The sequence below is a fragment of the Papio anubis genome, unplaced genomic scaffold (genome assembly GCF_008728515.1).
Source record: "Papio anubis isolate 15944 unplaced genomic scaffold, Panubis1.0 scaffold50, whole genome shotgun sequence".
Classification (NCBI taxonomy): Eukaryota; Metazoa; Chordata; class Mammalia; order Primates; family Cercopithecidae; genus Papio; species Papio anubis.
The window spans coordinates 162,155-182,225 of record NW_022165199.1 but is presented as its reverse complement, the minus strand read 5'-3'; the positions used below and the strand labels follow the sequence as shown (position 1 = coordinate 182,225).

At 43.0% G+C, this 20,071-nt stretch overlaps 1 protein-coding gene across 2 annotated transcripts in view; it reads left to right on the top strand.

The window, feature by feature from the left end:
- Nucleotides 1-444: 444 nt before the first annotated feature.
- The window catches only part of LOC100998161 (very long-chain acyl-CoA synthetase), a 54,516-nt gene continuing 34,889 nt past the window's right edge, over nucleotides 445-20,071 (top strand). For both annotated transcript variants that reach the window (XM_021940552.2, XM_009210141.4), the window contains exons 1-2: nucleotides 445-1,673; nucleotides 15,967-16,176. In XM_021940552.2, coding sequence (XP_021796244.2) covers nucleotides 1,196-1,673; nucleotides 15,967-16,176 — 688 coding nt within the window. In that variant the 5' untranslated portion in view covers nucleotides 445-1,195. The remainder of the gene's footprint in view (nucleotides 1,674-15,966; nucleotides 16,177-20,071) is intronic.

Genomic DNA, 20,071 nt, shown 5'->3' with positions numbered 1-20,071 from the left:
AGAGGATGAAAATAAAACACCACTTAGATCCTGACCCTCCTCAGTGGCAAGTAGTGAACATTCACTTTGTACAGAAGTAGCACTAAGGCAAATTAAAAGAAAGGTTCACATTTCCTCTAAAAGAAATGGTTTCTGAGACATGCCAGTACCACTTACTCATTGTCCTCTGTACTATACTATCCTCTGACAGAGCCACCTTAGTAAATGTGTGAACTGTGCTGACAACACTTGCGAACTTTCAACATGAGGGAACAGCAGGATCACTTAACAGAACAAAATCTTAAAATAATGTCAAAGCTTGATTTCACGTGGTGATGTGTGGCACTGCTCCTCACGAAATCAGGACTACCCCGGCCGGGCAGGGCCGACTAGGTTAGGGTGTCCTGCCCTCACTCACCGGGCAGGGCTTGGGATGAGCTGGACGTGACTGCAGCGGACATTTTCTGTTCAACCTTGAAGCCTTCGCTACAGGAGACCGCCTGGCAGTCGGACTGGGAAGCAAATCTGAGAAACAAAGAGAGACCAGGCGGAAAGCCCTTGGGACCAGGAAGCAGAGATGAGATTCTGGTTTGGCAGTGGCACCTGGTACCCGCTATTAATAAATAATAGGACTGTCTGACATTTATAAGGCACTTCATCGGTAATAACAGTGTCATCTCCATAAGCCACTCTATTAGTGGTAACAAATTCTAGCCCCACGCCTGCATTATCTCCTTTAGTATTCTCAACGTCCGCTAACTGCGTCTTATTACCATTTAAAGAAACCGTGGCTCCTTGAGGTAAAGTACTTCGGTCACAACGCGAGGGGGTCCAGACTTGACCCCAGACCTCCAGACTCGGGCGGGGAGGTGGCCGAGGCCTCCGGTGAGCCGCAGGGCAGCCTGCCCAGCCCGGGGAGGACCGCGTGGGCGGGCCGGGCGCGCAGGTGGCTGCACCCCACAAGGGGGCGGGCTCTGCCGGCCAGTCTGGCCCGGAACCCCTGGCAGCCCGCACACAACTACACCTGCCCCGGAGCCTGCGGCGGTGCCTGCAGCGGAGGAGCTCTGTCTTCCCCTTCATTTCACTACGAGCCCGGCGTCCCGCCGCGTGCGCCCGGGCTCAGCCAGCCAGTCCGCCCGGAGCCTGCCTAGTCGCCGCGCTGCACGCCCGGGGTGCGCCCTCTGCCCTGGCTGGGACAGAGGGCCCCGCAGCCGTCATGCTTTCCGCCATCTACACAGTCCTGGCGGGGCTGCTGTTCCTGCCGCTCCTGGTGAACCTCTGCTGTCCCTACTTCTTCCAGGACGTGGGCTACTTCTTGAAGGTAGCCGCCGTGGGCCGGAGGGCGCGCAGCTACGGGCAGCGGCGGCCGGCTCGCACCATCCTGCGGGCGTTCCTGGAGAAAGCGCGCCACACTCCACACAAGCCTTTTCTACTCTTCCGCGACGAGACTCTCACCTACGCGCAAGTGGACCAGCGCAGCAACCAGGTGGCCCGGGCGCTGCACGACCACCTCGGCCTGCGCCAGGGAGACTGCGTGGCGCTCTTTATGGGTAACGAGCCGGCCTACGTGTGGCTGTGGCTGGGGCTGGTGAAGCTGGGCTGTGCCATGGCGTGCCTCAATTACAACATCCGCGCGAAGTCCCTGCTGCACTGCTTCCAGTGTTGCGGGGCGAAGGTGCTGCTGGCGTCGCCAGGTGAGCCCTGAGGATCGCCCTGCCCTGGCACCAGGGCTTCTCGGCGCCTTGACTAATGAGCCACAGCGTGGCATCAGGGGTTCGCAGAGGGAGGTTCAGATCGGAACTGGAGGTACAGAAAAAGAGGTTGGCAGTGTTTCCTTGAATCGTAAATAATGATCATTTAGAACCACCTGTTGTGGAAGCTAATTATGTGCTAGGTTCTGTGTTAAGCACTCTACAGGCAGTGTGGCTTTTAATCCTCACAATGGGTAGGGTTTGTTATAGGACTTTTATAGATGAGACCACTGAGTTCCTGAGAGGTGAAGCCTCATGCCCAGCCATCTATCTCCAAATTCCAAGCTCTTAATCAATACTTACAACATCTGCATTAAAATGCAGAGGCTCTTGAGTGCGAACTCTAGTGGATCCAGAGGGGCTCTTCTCACCTCTGCTGCTTGACTGGCTGTGTGATCATGGGAAAGTCACTTCTCTCTGTCCCTTGGTTTGCTCCTCTCTAATGAGGCAGGTTTCAATGGTGCTTCCAGCTCTCAACTGCTGTTAGCATCCCTGTCCCCTCCCTGCAGAACAAAGGTGACCCCACCTGATCCCCAGAGAGAAGATATTGGGGATCTGCTGCAGGGCCCTTGTGAGCCCCCACTGCATCTATAACAATAGTGACCCTTTCAGTTCTGTGGTTACCTCCTGCCACATTTCAGCCAGACTTGAAATAGTAACTTAAGTGATGACAAGGCCAGGAAGCGACAGAGAACCTGTTACTCACAGGGCTGATGGCTTTCCCCTCCCAGAGAGCTTGTCTCTGCACTTGAATAAGGACCAAGGGTTCCTTCTCTCAGTCAGTAAGAAGAGGCCTACCCAGGTGTGGGCTGAAAGACCTGGGTGACAGGGAAGGGGTCTAGGGAGCCAAGGAGCCTCAGCTTTCTAGAATGAATTTCTGTGCTAAGCCCTATAGAGATGCTTTTATTAGCCCAGGAGATAACATATCACTACCCCCCAGCCCACCACCACCACCACTATACAGTTGAGAAAAGTGAGGCTTAAAATTCCAACCTAGTTCTATCCAAATTCGAAGTCATGCTCTTTCCTACTTTTTTTTTTTTTTTTTTTTTTGGTTACGTTCTCATTCTGTTGCCCAGGCTGGAGCGCAGTGGTGCTATTTCAGGTCACTGTAACCTCTGCCTCCCAGGCTCAAGCGATCCTCCCATCTCGGCCTCTCAAGTAGCTGGGACCACAGGCATGCACCACCATGCCCAGCTAATTTTTTGTTATTTTTGGTAGAGACAGGGTTTCACCATGTTGCCCAGGCTGTTCTCAAACTCCTGAGCTCAAGCAATCCATCCACCTTGTGCTGGGATCCCAGCCTCCCAAAGTGCTGGGATTACAGGTGTGAGCCCCTGCACCCAGCCTCTTTCCTACATCTTATTGTCTTCCTCTGCATGAATGTAAAGTGTAAGTGTGCTGGAAGGGATGAAGCGTCCAGTTGCTCTACCCCTTCATTTCATAGCTGGGGAAACTGAGGCAAACTAAGGGGGCTACAGAAAGATGAAAGGTTAATTCACTTGTGAGAAACCAGGAATCTTACACACCTGCTTCATGTGGCATGAAATAAATAATCCAAAAAATATAGGCTTTGTATAAAAGTTTAAAAGCAGAAAGCCAAGTTTGAGGCTGGACGTGGTGGCTCAAGCCTGTAATCCCAGCACTTTGGGAAGCTGAGGTGGGCAGATCACTTGAGGTTAGGAGTTCAAGACTAGCCTGGCCAACATAGCAAAAATCCCATCTCTACTTTAAAAAAAAAAAAAATTAGCTGGGCATGGTGGCACGTGCCTGTAATCCCAGCTACCTGGGAGATTGAGGCAGGAGAATCACCTGAACCCAGGAGGCAGAGGTTGCAGTAAGCTGAGATCATGCTACTGCACTCCAGCCTGGGGGAGAGAGTGAGACTCCATCTCAAAAAAAGAAAAAGAAAGACAGACAGACAAGTTTAAAGGTGGCTAAATTATTTGGAAGAGATGGTCCTTTCAAGAAAATTCCTATTAATTTCTAGTTGCCTGAGAAAAGCAGTAACTTCACTACTTTGTAACTAGAAGACTCTCCTAAGCCTATTACTTTACCAGCTTACTTGGAGGGAAATTATTAACACAGTGATCTTTGTACCACTTCAAGAGGCATCTAAATTCTGTTTATCACTTTAGTATCCCAGGCCTCCTGAGAGGGAGGTCACAGGGTTTGGAGTTTTGTTGACAAAGAAGTTCAGGATTAAATGACCATAATACAGTTTGGTTCTGTAATAAAGTCAGAATTACAACCAGATACCCTCTTCCCACCCAGGCAACAGTTTTCTGCCATAGAGCTATGTGTTTACATAGAGAATATATGGAAATTTCTACATTAAAATCAAACATGAACCAGACTTTGCAGTGGACCTACGGCACTCTCTGGACAGTCAACTGACCTCGGAGGGAGGCCACATATTTGAAAAAAAGAAGTCAGTTTTTCCAAATCACTGAGATACCTTTGCACATGAAGCAAAATTACAGTCTGTCACAGAGTTGCATGTTTACTAAACATGCCCATGGGAAAATATGTTGAATGGACTTGATTCTTAGAATTCTTTGGTGTTGGAAGGGACCTTAGAGATATTCTAACGCTATAATCCTCTAACTTTAATGAATGTGTTATACTTTTAAAAAAAAAAGTTTATAGAAGAAACTTTAATAAGCCTAAGAATCACCTGGGAAGCTTACTTTTAAAAACATTCTGAGGCCGGACTCTATGGCTCACTCCTGTAATCCTAGCACTTTGGGAAGCAGAGGAGGGAGGGTCACTTGAGCCCAGAAGTTCGAGACTAGCCTGGGCAACATAACGAAACCCCGTCTCTACAAAAAAAAAAAATTTACTGGGCATAATGGTGAGTGCCTGTGGTCCCAGTTACTGGGGAGGCTGAGGTGAAAGGATCACTTGAGCCTGGGAGGTTGAGGCTGTGCTGAGCTGTGATTGTGCCACTGTACTCCAGCCTGGGTGATAGAGTGAGACCCTGTCTCAAAACAAAAAAATAAAATTTCCGAGATCATCCCCAAAAATGCTGATTCAGTAAGACTATGTTGGGGCCCAGGAATGTGTATTTTTATAAGAAATCCCACCCCCAACCCCAGGTGATTTTGAAACAAATGGTCTGAGGACTAGGCTTTGAGAAACAGTCTAGTTTCCCATTGTTTTTCGTTGTTGTTGTTTGTTTGTTTGTTTCTTTGTTTTTGAAACAGAGTCTCGCTCTGTTGCCCAGGCTGGAGTGCAGTGGCACAATCTCAACTCACGGTAACCTCCGCCTCCCAGGTTCAAGCCATTCTTCTGCCTCAGCCTCCCAGGTAGCTGGGACTATAGATGCCCGCCACCATGCCCAGCTAATTTTTGTGTTTTTAGTAGAGATGGGGTTTCACCATGTTGGCCAGGATGGTCTCAATCTCTTGACCTCATGATCCACCCGCCTTGGCCTCCCAAAGTGCTGGGATTAGAGGCATGAGCCACCGCTACTGGCCTTCCCATTGTCATATAACTATATAAACAAAGGCCTAGAGGGATGATATGAATTGCCCATGGTCAAGTGGATAGTTAGGAACAGAAAGGTAGAGATAGAACCCAGATTTTTTTTTCTCACGAGGCACTGTTTATTCTATCACACCATCTTGAACATGATACATAAATGTGAGTTTGATTCCATACTTTGAATTTCAGCCCAGGGCTTGTAGGCTAGTAAGAGCTCTTGAGCTCCATCTGTCAGTTAAATTCTGCAGTATATGTAAAGGACCAGCACAGAGGCATTTATCATGAGGATTGATCCAGTTGTTATGAATTTGGGGGCTTCTTTATAAAACTTAACAGGACTCAACCCTGCAGGGTTGAGTACAGGAATTTCAGTACTCAATTACTCCTTCCAATTTTACTGTAGTTACAGAAAGTCAAGACTCACAAACACTTCCCTGAATCAAGCAGCAGCACTGTTTCCCGGAGAATATGACTTTCTCTCTGCTGTACATGTCATGATCATTCTCCAGGGCAGGGTATGATCTAGGTAATCACATGGAAAAATTGTCTCCAACGATAAGAACCTGTATCAATGTTGTAATTAATAAAAGCCAACTGGCTGGGCCAGTAGTTTCTCACACAACTTTCCAAATACAGAATATGGGTGAGACAGTAAAATATATTTTATTTCACACAATATGGGATAGTTTATAAAAACCTACAAAAGAGGACTGAAATAGTACATTTGTTCTGTTTCCATTTATCCTAGCATCAAGACCATCATTAAACTAGCTCTTCTACCAGGTAGATAACCCAGGTCTCCTGAAGGTCCCCTCGTCAGCTCACTAGCAGGGTATATACACTGTCTAACTCAACACAGCCATGCGAGGCTCCCACCGTGTAGGCACTACTCTGATACAAGGCTTTAGTAACAGTTAAAGATACTCTCTGTTGCAAAACTGAGTCCCAGATAAGTTATAAAATGTTCCAGATTACCTTTGACCTGCTGTTGCAAGGTTGCAGAAAGCAAAATTAGACCTCCTTTAAACAATGTGATAAAGGAAAATGCTTACAATAGCTTTCAAAAATATTGCATCATTAAAAGCTCTAAGACCGAAGAACTTCATTACAAAACAAGTGTTGAGACCAAGGATAACCCTTGTCATCCAAACTTTTGAGTTTAGATTGAGAAAAACTGATGGTACGACAATTTGATTTTCAAAGCAAGAAACATTTGGAGGAGAAGCCACAAAAAAAAAAGAAAAAGAAAAAGAAAGAGAGAGTCCCAACAATGTGCAAGCTAGTTTTCTCTCTGCCATGATGGGATGGAGAAATAAGAAGATGAATTCGTTCAAGGATCTTACAGTCCAGTAAAAGAACTAAACCGCATGCACAAATGATTGTGACACCCAGGAGAATGTGCTCGGTGTGCTGGGAGAGCTACAAGTGCTGTAGGAAAACAAGCAGAGGTCAAGAGAAGGCTTTTTGGGGGCACTGACTATTGAGCTGGACAAATGCATTGGGGGAAGGGGGCATTCCAGGCAAAAGGAGCACCAGAGGCACTTCTGATCAGGTGCTTAAAACAGTGAGATGCTTCATTAAAGTGTATTGCGATGTAAGAACAATGGCAGGCTGGACTTAATAATAGTCATTTTTTTAAGCTGTTTCCTGAAGGGACTCAGGAAATGGAAAAAATAGGGACTCAGAGAGTCCAAAGAATGGCCAACAGCAGTGGCCTCACTTCCACAGAAGGAAATATTTAATTTTCTAATGCCAACTTTAGTCCAGAATCAAGGCACAGAAATAATCTAATCACTCTTCTCACCTATTTGGGCTGCCCAAGGAGTAACTTAAATGAGGTGCTTCAATGCACTTTGTCTCAAAGGCTTAGAATTCTCTCATATATCTTTGAATAATTCCCTAGTAATGTCTAGCACATAGTAGGCAGTCAATAAATGTCTGTTGGGCAGGGCGTGGTGGCTCATGCCTGTAATCTCAACACTTTGGGAGGCCAAGATGGGCCTCCTGACCTGAGGTCAGGAGTTTGAGATCAGCCTGGCCAACATGGTGAAACCCTGTCTCTATTAAAAATACAAAAATTAGTCGGGCATGGGGCGGGCACCTGTAATCCCAGCTACTCGGGAGGCCGAGGCACAAGAATCACTTGAACCTGGGAGGCAGAGGTTGCAGTGAGCCAAGATCACACCACTGCCAGGGTGACAGAGTGAGACTATCCAGATAGGTAGGTAGGTAGGCAGGTAGGTAGGTAGGTAGATGGATGGGTGGATGCATACATGTGTACATACATAATAGATAGATAATGTCTGTTGAATTAATGGGTTCCATTATTCTGGTTGATTGTGACAGGCTTTCTTCCCTGAAGCTTAAGGATCACTGGGTTGGGCATGAGGGCCTGAAAAATGATGTAACAAAATCAAATGTGAAAATATCCATTTAAACTCAATCTCCGCTGGGCCCAGCCTTACCCTACTACAGGCTTACTTATCTCCCAAATGTCCTCCTAATCAATGACCGAGTCCAGCCCTCTGGCAGTGCACGGTAGGACAGCGGTGCTCTCCTCGGGTCTCAGTGCAGCGAGCAAGCCGGTGGTGAGCACAGGATGGGCTGGAAAGGATCTGTGAGTAGGATGGTGGAGGACCCTTTGCAAGGACAGAAACCCAGACACCAAATGATTAATATATCCAAGGACTGGGTTTCCCAGCCTAGTAGCCCAAGGAAAGGTAGCTTAAAGATATTCTCTAAAATTTTTCTTCTTTCACTGCTCTTAACTGAAGCTTGCAAAGGAGGTGATTGTACATCTCCATCCAAGAACCAAATTAGCACTTTGCTGGCATATATGGGAATGCACTTTATTTTCTTCAGAAACAGGGAATTAAGAGGTAAAAACAAACTCTGAATCAGGTGTTAATGTTATTGAATCTGAAAGATAAGGATAGAGTTCAGATTATTCTATATAATAAGTGGCTAGTATTTGAAAAGGACCTTCCCACAGCCTCTGAGAAAAAGGAAGTAGATCGTTGGTAGACAGATGACATGGTTGCTTACAGATATCAAATGCTAACAATTATGTAAGGCTTTGTGTGACCTAGTAACTCAGGATAAGGAATTACCTTTGATTCCAGGGCTATCTAGAAAGCAAGAGTTCATATAAGCAAGAACTTTAACTTGGAGAAATAAAAATTAACATCAAGGAGATTACTACTTAATTACATAAATGTAAAATGAGAATGTATTTCCTTGTTAAATTTTTGCTTACTCCTGGTGGAACTTAAGCATTTTTATGACCTCTGGGTGGTTTGTTTTGTGTGGGGAAGAGGGAGGAGTACACACACGTCTCTCTCTACATATATATATAGTATTATAATATGTGTCATCTTGCTGTACAAAATACTATCATTCCAAACTGCCAATGATTGAGATACAAAATTACAGTTACAAATGGCATTTTAGGAACTATTTTTAGATTGTCTTCAAGGACTATGTTATTAATAGCACTAGTTTGTGTTTCAGTTGCTTTCCTGAGTGAAGAAAAGAGATAAACCTTCAAGCTTGACTTGCTCATTAACCAACCATTTCATGATGAGAGTACATTTCCTTTCACTACCTTCCTTTTGGACCTTACCTTCTTGGTAAATATTTCTGGGGTGTTTTGTTTAATCCAGTCAGTTACTCATTCACTGAGGCAGTCTAGTAGCAGAACAAGCTACTAAACTGAATGTTTTCCTATTGGAAAGCTGCAGGTTTAGCCTGAGCACCTAACGCCTTAGTAATGAAGATTGATTCAGCTCACCACCCACCCAATCTCCCTGCCTTCTAGCAATGGGCTTGTTTATTCAGAAAATTCCTTTTTCCTTAAAAAAAAAAAAAAAGGCAGGGACAGACTTAATATGCTACCTTAATTTTTTAAAATTTTCTTTGAACAGACTTTAAGGGGATGGGGGAGTGGTGTTGTAATCACTTGATTTTTCAACACCCAAGTGTGTGCTCTTTCTCTAAGGGTTTATTTCAGTCTATAACTTAAAACTATACTGATGAAGAACTAACTGATGGAGCTGCTCTACACCCTTTAGGCAACTTTCTGTGACTACTGTTTCTCATACTCAAACTTTCAATAAAGCTTGAGGTTTTGCTCTTCAAGAAAAGATCATCCATGTTACTCATTAAAGGCAGATCCACATGATTGAACAAGCACTGAGCAGAAGGCCAAGCAGCCAGCCTCTTCCAAGAACTAAGGCACTTTGCTAGAACTTAATCTGAATGGCTCATACAAGGAGGTGGGAATCTCAGAAACCCAGAATGATTCTTTTCATTTTGCACGTGACCCTCCATACACTGGCTTGGTGAATCTCTTCTCATTTGTAGAAATAAGATTACTGGTATCTATATCACAGGGTTTTTATGAAAATTATGTGAAATGATATATATATAAAACTATACCAACAGTTCTATGCAAATGAAAGTTTTAAATGTTTGTTATTAGTAATGAGAGAGGTGGGTGCATGCTGTGATGTGCCACCCAGATCCCCGCTTTAGGACTGACAGACTCACTCTTCAGCACCTGGGAGCTCTCAGCTGAGACCTCTCCCAGGACTTGTCCTTGGATGAAGAGAGACACTTTGCCCAAGGTTAAGCACCACCACCCCAGCGTAAGTCCATTGGGCTGGTCAAAGGGCAGGTGTGAAGGCACAGCCTACCTCCCTTAATTTGGGACAACCCTGAAGGGCATCCCAGGTCCAGAGTCCCCTTAGGATTAGAGGATCTGCTGAGGGAGGCTTCTGATGTGTCTGCATTACAGTTCAATGTCTCCCTCTATCCAGTCTACTTCCCTTGCAGCCTCACAGGTCCCATTCCCAAGAGCACTCCTGCATGCACATCTCAGAGTCTCAGAGAACCCAACCTTGACAAATAGAATTATAGCTTATATGTTCTAGTTGATACTCACTCTTAGATGAGCAGACTTTACAATAAGAAGTATAAAAGATAGATAGATATTTTATGCTTAAATTAGAAAATATGTAGGCCAACCAGGCACAGTAGCTCATGCCTGTAATCACAACACTTTGGGAGGCCAAGGTTGGTAGATCACACTTGAGGTTGGGAGTTCAAGACCAGCCTGGCCAACATGGTGAAGCCCCATCTCTACCAAAAGTACAAAAATTAGCCGGGTGTGGTGGCAGGCATCTGTAATCCCAGCTACTCGGGAGGCTGAGGCAGGAGAATCGCTTGAACCCAGGAGGCAGATATTGCAGGGAGTTGAGATCACACCATTGCACTCCAGCCTGGGTGACAGAGTGAGACTCCATCTCAAAATAAAAAAAAGACATTAAATATCAACTAGATAGTTGACAGGTAGATTCACATCCAGAATTTCCTTTCAAATTTCATTTTTTCTTTCTACATCTTTAAGGGAAGAAAGGCTTCCATAGTGTGTCCTGATATGGTTGGCAAGCCACTGGAAACTCAAGTCTGCCCAAATAACAAATCTATACCAACAGCCTACAGGAGATGGAAGGAAATGGTGTAGGGCAGGGGCAATGGCCCTCCCTTCAGATTAGATGACTTGCATAAAAGGTCAGGAATCACAGACTACATGCCTGCAGAGGGCCAGCTAGGAACATGAATGAAGTACACATGATGTGAAGTTGCTTAGACTGTGATCAAGCATGACACCAGCTTAATTACATTTCCTTTTGTTATTATTAATGTTTCATACTAATACCTGAGTACATTTTTCTTTTTTTTAAGTTTCCTTTTTTTTTTTTTTTTTTTTTTTGAGACAGGGTCTCACTCTGTTGCCCAGGCTGGAGTCCAGTAACATAATCATGGCTCACTGCAGCCTTGACCTCCCAGGCTCAGGTGATCCTCCCACCTCAGCCTCCAAAGTAGCTGGGACTACAGGTGTGCGCCACCACATCCGGCTAACATTTTTTTTGTGTGTATTTTTTTATAGAGGTGTTTTGCCATGTTGCCCAGGCTAGCTGTGAGTACATTTTTCTTAAAAAAAAAAAAAAAAAAAGTACGGAAAAACTTAAAGTCCCTTTTGACCTACCATTTTCCCCCCATTAAGATGATTACTTGGAGGTGAAAAAGAAAAAAGAAAAAAAAGAAAAAAAGACTGTTACTAAGTCCTATCTATTCTACATACCAGATATCTCTTGAGTACATTCACTTCTCTCTACCCACTGCTGCCTCCACAGTGTAGACAAGCTTCATCTAACAGCTGGTCTCCCTACCTCTGCTCACTGCCCCTCCAGTCTACTTGCCTGGCTTAAGCCAGGCCCTCAGGGACCTGCTTTCTAAGTCTCCAGCCTCTTCTCCCAACCTTATTCCCCTCCTACTCCACATTCCAGTCAGCTTTAACCTCTTTTGGTTACTCGGGCCTCAGGCTGCGTTGGCTCTGGGCCTTTGCATAAGCGGTTCCACTGCCCAGACGCAGGCTTAGTCAGTCCCAGCGGATCTTCATCTCCACCGTCTGCTCATCTTTCAGGTCTCAGTTTACAGGGCACTTCTTCTAGGTCGTCTTTCTGCCCCCCGCCCACCACCTGCTCCCCAAATACCTTCTCCTTCTCCAGTTGTGACACCTATGGCCACTTATTTTGATTTTTGTTTGTTTCTCCTCTATTAGACCTGGGCTCTATGAAAACAGGGACAGTGTTTTGCTCACTGTCATATCCATCGTGTAGAGACCTGCCTGGCACACAGGGAACACTCTTTAAACAGATGTTGAATAAATGTTGGGAGGGAGGGAATGAGAATGGATCCAGGTAACTTATGAACGGGTTGTTTGACTATGGACCCTGAGTCTCATGACAGGAGGAAAGACAGGAGATTTCACAGTTCTTTAGCAGTAGGAGTTGCTGTTTTTAAATTTACCTCTGTGGGCCCTTACTTGTAAGCAAGGCATACTTGTATCTCAGAAATTATTTCATCTTACATTATGTTTTCTTAAAGATTTATCAACTCGCAGATCTGAATCCTTTAAGCAGCTTTAGCTTATTACTCTGTCTCTTCCACACTAATATCATACTTTGTGCAAATTTTTTTCAATTATAAACATTTATTGAGCACTTATCTAGTAGTTCTGGGGATGCAAAGATGATTTGGTTATGATCTTAATTTCAAAGATCTCCCTAATAGAGGAGAAAATGAATTAAACCACATCTGCCAGGCATGGTAGCTCACACCTGTAATCCCAGCACTTTGAAAGGCAGAGGTGGGAGGATTGCTTGAGCTCAAAAGTTAGAGATCAGCCTGGGCAACGTAGTGGGACACCATCTCTACAAAAAGTTAGCTGGGCATATGGTACTCCTGTAGTCCCAGTTACTTGGGAGGCTGAAATGGGAGGATCACTTGAGCCCAGGAGGTTGACGCTGCAGTAAGCCATGATCACACCACTGCACTCCAGCCTGGGAGACAGAGCAGGACCCTGTCTCAAAAGAAAAAAAAAAATTGAACCCTATCAGACTGTATATAAGTGCCCTGATAATTGTAAATACGGGCTCCTATGGGAGCTGTAGAAGGGAGCAGCTAACTTTGCAGAGGGGGGGAAGGTAACAGAAAAGAAGTGCTACCTACACTGAGTCTTGAAGGATAAGCAGGAGTTTTCCAGGTGACCAGCCGGTGAGAGACCATGAAACAACCTGGACAAAAGTAATGAGACATGAACATGCGGGTACCTTCAGAGATTGTCCATACATCAGTGTGGTTAGAGGAAAGAGGGCAAGAGGTAGAGAGTAGGAGATGACACAGAATACCAGCAGGAGTGGGACTGGGAGGGACCTCTGGACCTCCCGAATAAGGGGAGTGGATTCTGTGACAAGGGATGAACAGCCCTGAAAAACAAGGTGGCAGCAAGAAGTTGGATGAGAGTGAAGCTGATAAATTAGAAGCAGGAAGAGACTCAAGGGCAGGACATTGGTCAGGAGGCTATAGCAATAATCTAGGTAGGATACAATGAGGACGTGAGCCAAGGCAGTGGCACAGGAGTGGATGCTGCCATCCCAGTTTCTGCAACAGTCATATTTCTGGTAACCTTTCTGGAGTGCTGAAGGACTAGAGAGCAACCAGACAAAAATTTAAAAAAAAAAAAATGTAAAGGAGGGGAATAGAGATTCTTGGGGCAAAAGGAAAAAAGAGAACTGTTTAATAAAGAAAGTACAATCATAGCACTTTACTTGGCTCTGCAGTGAGTATTTTCATAGTCATAATTGTGTTGATTCTGATTGTTGCTTTTCAGCTTCTAGAGCAAATCCATAAAGCTGGGAAGACAGAATAATGGTATCAGAATAAATGTTAAATGTAAATGCTATTACCCTAGACAATGTAAAGTGAAGATAATAACTGTCAGAAATGGACAGGGTGAAATGGAAGTAGGAATCAAAATTGATAGGCCAAGAACTAGCAGGAAATGCATATTTTTTGGTGATGGAGAGGTAATTGCCAGAAGAAACAGCTTTTAAAAAATTGACAATGGTGGGCTGGGTGCTGTGGCTCACACCTGTAATCCCAGCACTTTGGGAGGCCAAAGTAGGTGGATCACGAGGTCAGGAGATCAAGACCATCCTGGCTAACACAGTGAAACCCCATCTCTACTAAAAATACAAAAAAAAAAAAAAAAAAAAAAAAAAAATTAGCCAGGTGTGGTGGCAGGCATCTGTAGTCCCAGCTACTTGGGAGGCTGAGGCAGGAGAATGGCATGAACCCGGGAGGTGGAGCTTGCGGTGATCCAAGATCGCGCCACTGCACTCCAGCCTGAGTGACAAAGTGAGACTTCATCTCAAAATAAATAAATTTAATTTAATTTAATTTTAAAAATTGACAGTGGTTTCCCCTAGGCAGTAGCTTTAGTTGTGAGGAAGGCCTGGGTAAGGACTTGTTTATTTTCATTATAAACCCTTTTGTACTATTTGATTTATTGTTACCAGGTGCATGAGTCTTTTGATTAAAATTTTTTTTTTATTTTAAATGCATCTATCCTGGTGATATTTCTTGTCTTCATGGAGATATCATACACAAACATCTGAAAAACAAAGCATATCAGATGAATTAGGTATAGCCTCCCCAAGGTAATTCCCTGTGACATTTAGTTACCTTCCTACCCAGCACTTTGGGAGGCCGAGGTGGGTGGATCACGAGGTCAGGAGATCAAGACCATCCCGGACAACACTGTGAAACCCTGTCTCTACGAAAAATACAAAAAATTAGACGGGCATGGTGGCGGGTGCCTGTAGTCCCAGCTACTGGGAGGCTGAGGCAGGAGAATGGCCTGAACCCGGAAGGCATAGATTGCAGTGAGCTGAAATCGTGCCACTACACTCCAGCCTGGGTGACAGAGCGAGACTCCGTCTCAAAACAAAAAAAAAAAGAATAAGTATATTCACTTCCGTTATCACAATTCAAGACAAGTAGGCTTAAAAGCAGTCTCATTTTACGGCCTAAAGGCACAAAATCCAAGTAGCAAGCCTGAAATGTGGTTTGCATATTAAATCAGTGCCTTTAAAATGTTTGACCTTAACCCAGTAAGAAATACTTTTGTGCATGACCCAGTACCCACACACCCACATAACTGAAACAAAACTTTTAAAAATGAATAGCCCTGTTCATCTATTAAGAATAGTTCCTATAACAGTGTTATAGGAATACTGCTATATGGAAAAAGTAATATTAAGGGTAGTGTGTACTAGGCGTTGTTCAAGGAGCTCTATAATATTTGTTGATAAGATTCTGCCACCACTTTTGAGATGGGTGCTATTTTTACTTCCATTTTAGAGATTCAGAAAATGATGCTTAGAGAGGTTAAGAACTTCTCAAGATAAGCAGTAGAACTGTCAGTAGAACTGTTACCTTTCACTATGTTAACATGTGCTTCAAAATTTCTATTTCCTTCTTTTAAGTATTTTTCATTTTTTAAAATATCGCTCAGTTTAAATGATTTTAACAATCCACTACTGTAATTATGACCCACAGGTTGGGAAACACTGCTCTAAATTAATCACTCCTTTTTTTCCCCTCAGATTGGAGAATGTGCTTATGAAATTTAGAGCTTATTTCTCAGATCAGTTTAACCTTTCTAGGAAATTACTTGTTACTGATGCATAAGAAAAAATTTTACATAAAGTTAGCTTCTATCATCTTTGTTAATTAGCATGGCTCCCTTCTTTTCATTTCTCTTCTCCTTCCTTAAAATTTTCTCTCTTTTTTTCATCTTTAGTCCTGTGTGGCACATATTAGGAATAGCTAAATTTATTTCTGGAGTTATATTTAGATATATATCAGTTACACACTGATATTTCTTGGGTTTTGCCCGTATGTCCATTGGTTTGCACTTGCCACAAGAAGTACAGATTTCAGCCAACCATCTGCTATGCTTGTGAAACCATCAAAACTCAACCTTCCCTCAGTATTGGAATCTCGTGATTTTTTTTCAAATGTAGTAAATTTCATGTTTAAAATGCACAATAGGGCTGGGTGCAGTGGCTCACGAGCTCTGTAATCCCCACACTTTGGGAGGCCAAGATGGGAGGATTGCTTGAGGCCAGCAGTTCAAGACCAGCCTGGTTGACATAGACCCCCTCTCCATTAAAATAATAATAATAATAATATAAAATACATAATGATAAGCATCATTTGTCATGTCCACACATTTAAGCAAAAAATTATGCTGAAAATAAAATTATGATGCTTATTGATGCACTAATAGAACTTTAATAGACTGATTTAGTTGTTTTGATTTTTTTCTTATTAAATTAAGACCTACAAGCAGCTGTTGAAGAGATACTGCCAAGCCTTAAAAAAGATGATGTGTCCATCTATTATGTGAGCAGAACTTCTAACACAGATGGGGTTGACTCTTTCCTGGACAAAGTGGATGAAGTATCAGCTGAACCTACCCCAGAGTCATGGAGGTCTGAAGTCACTTTTTCCACTCCTGCCTTATACATCTACACTTCTGGAACCACAGGTAAAAATAAAGGGGGGATTCCCAAAAAAAATGGATCTGAAGGAGTTAAATGTTGGCACAGGTTTTCAAATCTCTTTCTTTGGCAAAACTTATTGGATAACTAATACTTCAGGAGATTTAGTTATTTGCCTGTGGGAACTGATCTTATTTCATAGCATGTGATCTCATTTGGGTTTCTCCAAGCTATGCATATTTTCCCCCAGTTGGTATAGAACAGATAAAGAGGTTAACCAAGAACTACAGAAGGAGTTATGATGATGAATGAGATTTGACACTGAATGGGTAGTTGGAATTGTTTTTCATGCTTGTTGTGTTTTGATTATATTATGTCCGGAGTCCATATAGACTTTATAATTGATTATAAATGGAACACAGGAGAAGACCAGTGAACAATTGGGGGTTCTGTTTATATAAATGTTTTAACCATTATCTTCCCATGCAATACTGATTTGGAGCTGTTTGGTGCTGTGGATGTGGGGTGGCTATAGCATAAGGCCTAAAACACTGTATTTCATCAAATCTAGGATGCCTTCAACTGTAAGCTGCACCATTATGAGCCACTAAGAAGAAATACTACCAATTAACAATGTCATGGGAGCACTGCTATATGGAAGAAGCAATATTAAGGGTAGTATGTGTACTAGGCATTCTTCAAGGGGCTTTACAACATTTGTTGATAAGATTCTGCCCCTACTCTTGACATGGGTACTATTTTTACTTCCATTTTAGAGATTCAGAAAATGATACTTAGAGAGGTTAAGAACTTCCCAAGATAAGCATTAGAACTGTCAGGATTCACCTTGGAGGCTGATTCCACAGCTCATACAATTGACAGCTCTATCCCTAGTACCTTCTTGTTTCTTCATGTGATAGATATTTAGTGTCTGCCTACTATAGGCCAGGAAGACCAAAATGTAATAATATGAAGCCTGAGGGGTATATTTAAAAGAAGGACAGGAAGCCAGCCCCAGCATGCCAATTACTATTATCAATATTGGAAAATTGAATCTGTGAGTCTTTTACCTCTGTTGATTAAAATTTTAATTTAATTTAAGCAGCTAATACATGTCTTCTCCTTGTTAAATAATCAACAGACCAGGCTAAAATGTCCTTTGAGCCTTTTATCTCAGCTACAGCTGACAGGAACTGTCTCCTTCGCCTCGACAGGCCCTCAACACCCACCTGAGCTCACAGTTCCTGGACCTGAGTTTAACCTGATTGTTGGCCTCACTTCATACGGTCACTTTTGCTAAGTATTTAAGTAAATGAGAAGAAGCCAGAATTGATATATTAAAGCTGGTGCCCAAAACATAATATCTCTCATTTTTTTATTTTTTTATTTTTATTGCCAGGCCAACAGAAAGGTGAGCTGGCACAATTAACCAATTGCTTCTGCTGCATACAGACATTCCCTTAACATATGGGACTTTTATCATTATTTCTTAATAGAATGGTAAAATTAAATTGTAAATGTTTATTTGAGAAAGGATTGAGCCCTTGGTTAGTGAGGGGGAAATCCAGTCTTAGTACTGTGTAAACAAGTATGAAACTTTGTTATAATGCTGTTTTCACAGTCAAATAGAAAATCCCTTTTAGGGAGAAAAAGGAGAATGAGCATTCTCTGATTTAATCTCTTAAGTCAGAATTTATATTTAATTGGAAGACAATTGAATGGGTGTTTATTTTACTTTTTTTGTTTTCTCTGAATCAAATATTTACTAGGCCAAGCACAGTGGCTCACATCTATAATCTCAGAACTTTGGGAGGCTAAGGCAGGAGGTTCACTTGAGCCCAGAAGTTTGAGACCAGGCTGGGCAACATAGCAAGACCCCATCTTTACAAAAACATTAAAAAATTAGCTGGCATAGTGGTACACCTTGTAGTCCTAGCTACTTGGGAGACAGAGGTGGGAGGATCACTTGAGCCCAGGAGTCTGAGGCTACAGTGATGTGCCACTGTACCCCATGCTGGGTGACAGAGCAAGACACTGTCTGTAGAAAAAAAAAATTGCTAAGTTACTCTTGTAAACATTAATTAAAAGAATTCATTTAAACAGTTGGAGAACAAATGTTCCTGTTCCTGAAAGGAAGTCATTGGCACAAAATTATATAATAGTTACCAGATATTCTCATTTCTTCATTAATACAAAATCTTAATTTAGGAAAGTTCTGAAAGTACTTCAGCGCAACAAAGATGAGCATTTCTTTTTAAAAAACTCAGAGGCCAGGCACGATGGCTCTTATCTACAATCCCAACACTTTGGGGCCAAGATGGGAGGCTTACTTGAAGCCAAGAGTTCAAGATCAGTCTGGGCAATAAAGCAAGACCTCGTCTCTACAAAAAATATACATAAATAAATTAGTCAGGCATGGTGGTGCACACCTGTGGTCCCAGATACTTGCGGGGATGAGACAAGAGGATCACTTGACCTGAGGCTGTGGTGAGCCTTGAACACCACTACACTCCAGCCTGGCAACAGAGTGAAAGCCTATCTCAAAAATAATATTAATAATAACATATAAAACAAAACAAAAAAACTGGCCCATTGTCAAAGAAAATGAATTTTGAATTGTATTTACAATAATGGTAGGTTGCTGACCATATTTGTCTGCCTCGGAACAAGTTGCTGCTACTTGGGCAATATCCGGTGAACGTACCATCAAGTATTAAAGAATCTGAGTCAACAGAGATCTGTCTTCCTCTTCATGAAGTCTACTTACCCACTCAGATCTGAAACTCCTTAGTCCCCTTCCCAGTGACTTCATGCCCTCCCCAGTTGAACTGTTCTTCCATGGGAAACAATATAAGCAAACACTTAACAGAAGAAAATCTTACAAAAAACGTATATAAATTATGGTTAAGAATATGCAAACGCATTTAGTCTAATGTACTAAAACTACATGGAGATACCGTTTTTCACCTTTCTGACTGGCAAAGGTCCCAACATTTAAGAGCACACATTGACAAGGCTAGGAGGAAACAGGCATACTCATGTATTGCTGGTAGGAGAATGAATGGGGACACCCCTTATAACTGGCAATGTGGCAGTTATTTATCAAGATTACAAAGACTTTTTTTTTGAGACAGGGACTCAATCTGTTGCCCAGGCTGGAGTACAGTGGCAGGATCAGGGCTCACTGTAGCCTCAACCTCCTGGGCTCAAGCAATCCTCCCACCCAAGTAGCTAGGACTACAGATGCATGCTGCCACGCCCAGCTAATTTGTTTTACTTTTTGTTGAGGAGGGGTCTCACTATGTTGCCCAGACTGGTGCTGAACTCCTGGGCTCAAGCGATCCTCCTGCCTCAGCATCCCAAAGTGCTGGGATTACAGGACTGGCCATCTTTTATCTTTTGACACAACAATCTCACTTCTGTGAATTTATCCAAAAGATATGGTGTCATTCATATGTGAACTGCCATGTGGATGAGGTTCTTCACTGCAGCATCATTTGTAACAGCAAATAGTATAAATAAATTATAATAGACTCATAAAAGGACTTCTGAAGGAGCTGAGAAAGAGAATAAATAAATGAATAAGAAAAATCTCTATGTACAAACATGAACAAATCTCCAACAAACAGTGTTAAGCAGCAGAGACAAAAAAACATGCAAAAGAGTGTGTTTTTTTTTTTTTTTTTTTTTTTTTTTTTTTTTTTTTTTGAGACAGAGTCTGACTCTGTCGCCCAGGCTGGAGTGCAGTGGCACTATCTCAGCTCACTGCAACCTCCACCTCCCAGGTTCATGCCATTCTCCCGCCTCAACCTCCCAAGTAGCTGGGACTACAGGTGCCCACCACCACGCCTGGCTAATTTTTTGTATTTTTAGTAGAGACGGGATTTCACCATGTTAGCCAGGATGGTCTCGATCTCCTGACCTTGTGATCCACCCACCTTG